This window comes from Ctenopharyngodon idella, chromosome 23 (assembly GCF_019924925.1).
Source record: "Ctenopharyngodon idella isolate HZGC_01 chromosome 23, HZGC01, whole genome shotgun sequence".
Classification (NCBI taxonomy): Eukaryota; Metazoa; Chordata; class Actinopteri; order Cypriniformes; family Xenocyprididae; genus Ctenopharyngodon; species Ctenopharyngodon idella.
In genome coordinates this window covers 15886918-15895361 of record NC_067242.1, presented here as the reverse complement: position 1 = coordinate 15895361, position 8444 = coordinate 15886918, and the positions used below count along the sequence as shown (strand labels likewise).

Here is an 8444-nt window from a genome sequence, read left to right as displayed (position 1 = left end):
TCATGTTAAGGTACCAATTTATTAAACATTTGGATCAAACATGGTCACCAAAACCAAGCTTATTATGAAACTGACATGGAATGGTCACACACAACAACAACGGACAACACAAACAAACATATTTATACATTTATGACTCTTATTAATCTGCATACAGTACTTCTGGTTAGTATGTGAATTGACATTCTTAATTGTTCTTTTTTGCTATTAAAACAGCAAAAGAGTGGATCACAATAACAACAGGTGCAATACAGTATCCACAAGGGCAAACTTTTGTCCCTTACTGTACATTCAAACACTATGTAAACTAGTAAACTGCTACAGTTGCTGTCTGTTATTTGGTATATCAACACTGTTTGCTCATAGAGAATAAGGCAGTTGTTTTGACTTGCTTAGATAAAACTTTAAGAATTACTATCACTATTTGCATACATTAAATAAATAAATAAATTTGATCACAAGCTGAGCAAACCAATCATAAAATAGATATATCTAGCATGCTCTAATGTCTTAAAACCGCTTAAGACTGCTATTCTTCATCAAATAGATGCCACCATCAAGGAACACTGCTTGGTAAGGGTAGGGGTGAGGGGGGTTTAAGGTCTTCTGGGTGTTTTAGGCAGGTTGCCTGGCACTCGTATAGCTTCACATAATCTGCCGATGCATGCCGTAACCAGTCATGCCAGCCTGAGATGCCCCACGGTTACTGCCCATCTGTAAGCCAATCAGATTCTGACCCTGCCTCAACTGCTCCTCAGAAAACTCTCGACGGTTGCCTTGAGATTTCCTGTCACACAAGATCAAAAAGAGTTCACATGGCACTGAGACACAACAAAGTCCAACCAAACAGGACTTAACGCACCATTATGAATTAGTCTGGCAGCAATCTTGCTCACCTGTGAAACCAGTCCCGGTTACCTCGGTAATGTCCATCGTCTTTTGTGAGAGCCACGCTACCAAGCGCCATTAGAGTTCTCTGGACGGCTGCCATGTCTTTTCCTTTAACCAAGGGAACCAACAAGCACTGAAGTGACTCTGGCTACACACCAAGAACGCAACTTGCATACTACAGTCCATCACCCCAGAAAGCATTGCAAAGCCTGGTTGATTAAAAGCAATGCCTTCAAAACAATTGAAACTCCTATATTAATTTGCTACAGCTGCATGCTTTTACAAGCTAATTCCCAAGATCAAGAAGTGCTGTTCCAGAACTTATAAAAACAAATTTTACTGTACCTTCCCACAAGTCTACTGTCTGAAAAATGTCTGTGGTGATTACTCCATAGGCTTCAGCTGCCTGAAGGAACTGGGAGATCTTTTCCATCTGCTTAAAGGCCATCTGTGTCTCTGGGATCTTCTTAATAGGCTCCTTACCACGCGGATACAAACTGTTAATGAGTCTACAGAGGATCTGCAGACATGGACGATAAAGAAATAGGGGAGATAATGATAAATAAAAGATGAACAGAATTATATTAGCGTGATATTGTCAAACTGATATTTACTCACAGTGCCATCCATTAGCCAGGTCTGGAAGTTTTGTTTCCCTGGCTGTGGTTTTTCAACATTTCCTCCACACTGAGCGACAATCCAGTCCACCAGTCGAGATTCCAGCTCTGGGTCATATTTCTGCTCGATCTTCTCCTGCACCTCACGGCTCAGTCCATAACTGGGTCCTCGGTTCGCCATTGGTCACTTAAGTTTAATAATTCTAGATATTTTCCCAGTATATATAAAGAGACACTTGCTGAACCTGTGCTACAAAGAGAGAGAGAGAGAAACCAATTTCCCTTTTTAGCTACTTGTTGGATACCTAAAGTACTTAAAAGTCTTTGTGAATATTATTTGTCCTGCATTATGTTAATATATATATATATATATATATATATATATATATATATGAATGATCACGAATTTACCAGGGATAATATTGACCGGGGTGTGGTCCATGCTTGCTTCCATGTGTGACTTTAAAGAAAAAAAATCTAAATACGTTTCAATCTAAACCTATCTCGAACTTTATAATAGAAAATCATTGCAATTATTCTATTATTCTTTTGAATTGGGTGGCGCGTGCAGACGCAAAAAGAAACTGCCTGCGCAGTTTTAGCCCAAATTAGTTTTAAACTAATTAATTTAAACAACTATCTTACTGATAATTATAGCCTATAATTCTGCCTGCTATGTCCACATACGAATAATTTTGTCAAGGATAATGTTTTACTCACTGAAAGGAGATGTGCGTGTCGTCCTCTGGCGCAGCGAGGTCAAATCCTTCCTGTGGTCACTGCTCAGTGATGCTGGACTGAAACATCCATGTAGCGGGGATGGGGCGTGGCTCCGAGCGCACTGTCCGGAGTGCGGAATCCTACTATGGTGGAGGCTTGGCTTATGAATATTAATTAGCTTACGTATATGGACGCTGGTGGAAAGTTACCAAGCAGCGACCTGACTTAATTAACATTCATGAGCTTGTCTGGAAAGGCAGGAGGACGGACTGCTCAAACAAATGCAACACTATGGTACAGAATCAGCCTACAACAAAAAATGGTGAATATTTCTCGGGTACGACTACTTATTTTAATAATAAGATTTTCTATACATTTATACCTCTCTACAACGTTAAATCAGTTTTCATAATGCGAGATTTAAGAAAGACGTGTAAAACAGTTTCAAAACCATTTTGCTCTTGCCCTCTCAGCAATAAAGAACCAAGCCCATTTCCAATTACATTAATGCTTGTGAATTCTGAAAGAAAACTTGTTCTGCACGTGATAAACAGGAAAACAAATTACTGAAATCTTTAAACATGGTTTAAAGCTACTTTTACTAATAAAGTAGGCCTATATGTAAGTAAACTGAGGAATTTAAATATTACATTTAAATATATAATATTTAGTTTGTAATAACGACATATCCGACTGTATAAAATTACATTGTACTTAAAGTGTAAATATGAAAGTATAAAGCAGCTTATATAATTCAAGAAAGCTCTTCTATAAAGCAATTACTGTTTAAATGGCACCTTAATGAATCATGTGATTCAAATGTTTCATTGATTAACCTGCATTGTGCCATTTCAGAGCCCTCTGATAACTAACTGATATAGAGGTCAGTTTGGTTGTAAAAAAAAAAAAAAGCTCATCATTTGGGATGGGGGTATAAAAAAAAAAAAAGCCCCCAGCCCATTGAACACAGTCCAACACTAATCTTCCATGTTAATAAACAACCAAGCAGTTTGTGGAGCAGTGGCCCAATACATACTCCAAACAAACAAGGAGAGCAGGGAGGGGGCAAGGGAGAATTTAAAGGTCAGTTTGATATAATGTGCTCAGTAATGTGCTCGATGGGACGTTCAGGTGGGCTAATGCAATAAAACACACACCACTAACTCCTTGTTCCAATAAAGCCAACTTGTATTCAGGGCTCAGCACAAGCTCAATCGACAGCGTTTGTGTCATAATGTTGACCACAATTTGTACTTTAAAATACTCACTGTTTCAATATTATAGTCACAAGATGCAAACAATGATTTTAATGTGGGGGGAAAAGAGAGAAAAATATCACTTGATAAAGTTGTATCCAATTTTAGAACTTTGTTGCAATGACAACACAATGCCATAAACCCTAAAACACCAAAATTATGAACACAATAAAATTATGTAAACAGCTCAAATCCACAAAATCTAACAGAAGTGAAGATTAAAGGGTTAGTTCACCCAAAAACGAAAAATCTGTCATTAATTACTCACCCTCATGTCGTTCCACACCTGTAAGACCTTCGTTCATCTTTGGAACACAAATTAAGATATTTTTGATAAAATCTGATGGCTCAGTGAGGCCTGCATTGACAGCAAGTTAATTTATACTTTCAAATGTCCAGAAAGGTACTAAAGTTATCTTTAAAATTTAGTTCATGCGACTACAGTGGTTCAAGCCTTAATGTTATGAAGCAACGAGAATACTTTTTGTGTGCCAAAAAAACAAAATAACTTTATTCAACAATAACTAGTGATGGGCGATTTCAAAACACTGCTTCATGAAGCTTCAAAGCTTTACGAATCAGTGGTTCAGATCGCGTATCAAACTACCAAAGTCACGTGAACCATTGAAATTTCAAAACACTTATGACGTAACAAAGCCTCATTTACTGAAATCACGTGACTTTGGCGCTCCGAACCACTGAAGGTCTTACGGGTGTGGAACGACATGAGGGTGAGTAATTAACGAAAGAATTTTCATTTTTGGGTGAACTAACACTTTAAGACATTTTAATTACTTTAAAAAAAGAATTTGAACAGGTCCACTGTCTTAATTAATGGATAAGTTGAAATTATAATTTTAAAATTCTGTGCGGTCAATTGAGCTTATCTTGCAATGAAACTGGAATATTCCTCTAAGGAATTTAAGGAATACAGTATTTAATTACAGATATTTACATCAAAACACTGTGTATTGGTATACAGAGGCTTTATTTCCATAAAACAGTTTGAAAAATGGTTAAAAAAAAAAAGGCACAGGAGATCTAGACAAACCTTTTGCTAGACAAACAGCAGCTTTACCTTAAAGGTTTAATGGCACAGCATTGTACTGAGTAAACATGTAAAAGAAAAGATTTTGTCCTCCCACATTCACTCTTTCCATTGTTCTGGTCTTGCAAGACAAAACAGGAAGTGGGTGTTTGGCAAAAGCAAGTGGGAGAGGGTCTTAAGGCTAGTTGCTTGGTAACCTGATCGCAAATGGTGGCTCACACCATGGTAGTAAGCTTGTCTATGAGGTCATCGATGGTGTAGACGATGAGCTTGATATCATCTTTTTCAGCCATGCGGTGCTGGCCGTGGCGCCGTAGAATGATGTCCACATCGGAGCTCAGTATACGCTCGGCTACTTGCATGGAGATGTGCCAGGGCACATCCTCGTCTTTCAGGCCGTGAATGAGACGAACAGGGCAGGTGATAGGGATGGGGCTCTGTAGGATGCAGTGGTTCTCCGCTTCACGCAGGAAGTCCATACTCACAGTGTACACGCCCTCCTCATTACTTTTCGTGGGGACCGTCCATGAACCCTTGTCCTCGCACTCTTTTCTCACCTGAATAACATATGTGGACTCTCTGAATAATTTGTAATATTAACACCCCAACATTTGAGACATTTAATGTGATGTTTTTTGAACATGAAAACATGTCAAACTACTTCAGTTGCATCTCACCTCTATAGGAAGTGTCTTAAAGGCTGTAACAAAATGATCCGCTGCTGTGGAAATGCCCACTAATGCTTTTGTCTTCTCTGGGCGAGCGATAGCAGCCAAAAGCATCAGCCAGCCACCCATACTGGAGCCGACAAGAATCTAGGAGACAATGTTACAGTACTAACAGTTAAAGCCAGCGTTCAATGCAATAGTTAAAAACATTAGTGACCTCTAGTGTTCACTCTTTAAAATGAAAGGATTAAAGGGATAGTTCACCCCAAAATGAAAATTTTGTCATCATTTACTCACCCTCAAGTGGTTCCAAATCTGTATGAGTTTCTTTTCTTCTCTTGAACACAAAAAAATATATTTTAAAGAATGTGGGTAACCAGACAGTTGATGGCACCCACTGACTTCCAAAGTAGGAAAAACAAAAAATATCATGGAAGTCAATGGGTACCATCAACTGTCTGGTTACCGACATTCTTCAAAATATCTTCTTTCAGAAGAAAGAAACTCATACAGGTTTGGAATAACATAAGGGTGAATAAATGATGACAAAATTTTCATTTTTGGGTAAACTATCCCTTTAAGGCATAACATTGAGCATGATTATTCCAAAATGAAAAATAACAGATGTATTTCAGTTTATAGAAATTGTTAGAAGTTGTTTTTTTTAAAAGACTTCTAAAAATGCAAAAGCTGCCAATTCCTCAGCTGGTCCTAAATATTGACTCATGTCTATCAATGTTTAGCAAGGAAAGTCTTTGAGCCTTACCTGAGGACCTTCAGCAAGTTCATCTAACATGAACAGGACATCTTTTTTCCAAGTTCCAATGGTGCCTTCTGAAAATACACCTTCAGAAGCTCCATGACCAGAGTAATCAAACCTGTAAATCCACATAAAATGATTTGAGTTTTGTGTCAACTTTGACTGAGGATTTCAACAGCTTTTCAATTCACACGTTTGTCTGATTCAAATTGGTAAGCTACATATAAAGAGGGGTCCAAAATTTTGAGGCATCTAAGGAAAATGCTTCCATTGCAATGCAATTTTCAGTCAGGATGATTTTTTTTTTTACCATGTTTCATCATGGTGTAAACAACAAGCAAGGTCACGCTCATCTGCCTCCACTTTTGAGTGCAATGACCACGTAAAACTTTAGTCAACAACCTTTGCATAGAACCAAGTCCCTGTCCAACATTTTTTTCTTTTTCGATAATCCATTACACTCAGATGTATGTCACAATACGGAAAAGACCGGTCACTACTTTTGTTTCATCGCGACTCTAATACTTCAATTGTTTCATCATAAATTATATTATCAGCAGATCAAATCTGAATAATTTAATATGAATATGAAATTCAGAATGTCTTAGTATCTGACTCGAGCTGCAAGAATTTCTGTAAAATCTCATGATTTGAGAATGATCCAAAGAGACACTTGTGCTTCAACGAAAAAAATCTGACCATCTTATCAATTCCACAAATTTACTTAATTGATTAGTAACCTTGAAATAGTGCAGATGTTGAGTTTTAGATTATAACATTTCTATTTTTTCTAATATTATTTACATAAAGTCTCAGACCTTTAGACCCCATTGCACATATTTGTTATTGTGAATATCAGACACAAACCTCAGGTAGGCATGACCTAAAGATCTGCAGAACTCCTCCAGGGCCTCTGCCTTCTGTCCGCTCATGTTGGATCCATATCCAGGCAGGAACACAACACCAGGACTCTTTCCCTTCATTCTACGATAGGCCAGCTTTGGTTGATCTGGCCGTGATATATACTGTACTGTAGATTTCTGTCTAACTCCTGCAAATAAACACAACAGTATGTGGCGTTAGAGTTTATAGTTCTGCATTTCGTGACCATTCAAGTGAGATTTTTTTTAAGACTGAATTTTCAGCAGCCACCAGTCTTCAGTGTCACATGATCCTTCAGAAATCATTTCAATGTGCTGATTTGCGGCTCAAGATTTTTTTTTTTTATGATTATTATCAATTATTTTATTAATTAGCAATGTTATAAATATCAATGTTACGCTGCGTAATATTTTTGTGGACACCGAGATTCATTTAAGGATTGGTGATCAATTCAAAAGAAAAGCGTTTATTTGAAATGGAAATCTTCTGCAACAACATGTAAACTCAACTCATAACAACACGAGTTGAATACATCAAATGACAAACATTGAAGACTTATAGTTGAAGCACACTTTTAGTTTTAAAGGTTAAATATAAACGTGCAGTGTTATGCAGCGAGTCCCACTCCCCCAAGGCGTCCAGATACCACACCCCCTTCATTTGTCTAATTTTTAACAAGCGTAGTTTGCTTGTTTGTTACCTAAAGTAGCTCGTTAGTTTAGTAGTACGAACCCTCCAAAATCTTCGACCTGACAGCGCCGACAGCTCCATTGCTCGAGTTCAGCAAAAGTCCTTTCCAACAATGCTTCAACACCACCGCTGCCATGCTGCCTCACCACCCACTGCAGAAATAACGCGAGAATATCTGGGTTGCCATGTTTTAAAACGCACAAGAAATCCCCTATTGCAAACCTTTGCCGTGTTGCCAAATACACTGCAAAGTACTACATTTTTTCTTGTTTTAGAGACCTGTTCACTTGGCTATATAAGTCACTATAGGGGTTATGCGCAATCTAACTTCCGTTTTCTGTAAAACAGATTAGATCGCTTCTGGTTTAGGTCTTTGGTATGTGCTTCATGAAAAATTAGCTGTTTTATTCAAGATAACTTAAAAGGAGCGAGCAAAGATGAGCATAACTGATGTCCCCCGCATATGCAGATTGATATTTAAAAGCTTTTTTAATTTTTCTTCTTCACACTAACGTTTAGATATTTAATAGAATAAAACACTTATAACAATGTGAACTAGGTAGATTCGCTGATTACCTTAAAAGTCCATAGATATGCCATCATTTCATACTGCTGTTAACACTTTCTCTGACAAGCGGATGCAATGAGACCAGTTTTCCGGTTAGGTCATGTGACATTTGACATATACCCTATAGTAAAAACTATTGCAACTTCCATTTCATGCTGACTTTAAAATTTGATTCATTTCCATGGCTTTTCTAGGAAATTACCATTTTAAAATGAGATGTGCAGAACTACAATGTTAAGATCTGAAGAAAAAGAAAAAAAATGCATATAGACAGAGAATATTGTGTATGGATGTTTTTGTGTTTCACACATTGTAGTATAGTTATCAAGTTATTTACAATTATA

General features: G+C 37.5%; 2 protein-coding genes across 4 annotated transcripts; both read right to left on the bottom strand.

Moving 5' to 3' along the window:
• Nucleotides 1–2382, bottom strand: tagln3b (transgelin 3b). Of its 2 annotated transcripts, none has more exons than XM_051881768.1 (5): nucleotides 2229–2382; nucleotides 1510–1758; nucleotides 1237–1411; nucleotides 897–999; nucleotides 1–787 (listed from the first exon to the last, which is right to left on the bottom strand). In XM_051881768.1, exons 2-5 carry the CDS (start codon nucleotides 1687–1689, stop codon nucleotides 646–648), a joined length of 600 nt encoding a protein of 199 aa, XP_051737728.1. In that variant the 5' UTR covers nucleotides 1690–1758; nucleotides 2229–2382; the 3' UTR covers nucleotides 1–645. The 2 variants fall into 2 exon arrangements, with proteins under 2 accessions (XP_051737728.1, XP_051737729.1); XM_051881769.1 differs by having other exon boundaries at nucleotides 1510–1753; nucleotides 2229–2375.
• Nucleotides 2383–4453: 2071 nt separating this feature from the next.
• On the bottom strand, nucleotides 4454–7737 carry abhd10b (abhydrolase domain containing 10, depalmitoylase b). 2 transcript variants are annotated; one of them, XM_051881760.1, is made up of 5 exons: nucleotides 7575–7737; nucleotides 6828–7011; nucleotides 5967–6078; nucleotides 5210–5347; nucleotides 4454–5089 (listed from the first exon to the last, which is right to left on the bottom strand). In XM_051881760.1, the coding sequence occupies exons 1-5, from the start codon at nucleotides 7666–7668 to the stop codon at nucleotides 4748–4750; spliced, it is 870 nt and encodes a 289-aa protein (XP_051737720.1). In that variant the 5' UTR covers nucleotides 7669–7737; the 3' UTR covers nucleotides 4454–4747. The 2 variants fall into 2 exon arrangements, with proteins under 2 accessions (XP_051737720.1, XP_051737721.1); XM_051881761.1 differs by having other exon boundaries at nucleotides 7543–7699.
• Between the last annotated feature and the right edge of the window lie 707 nt (nucleotides 7738–8444).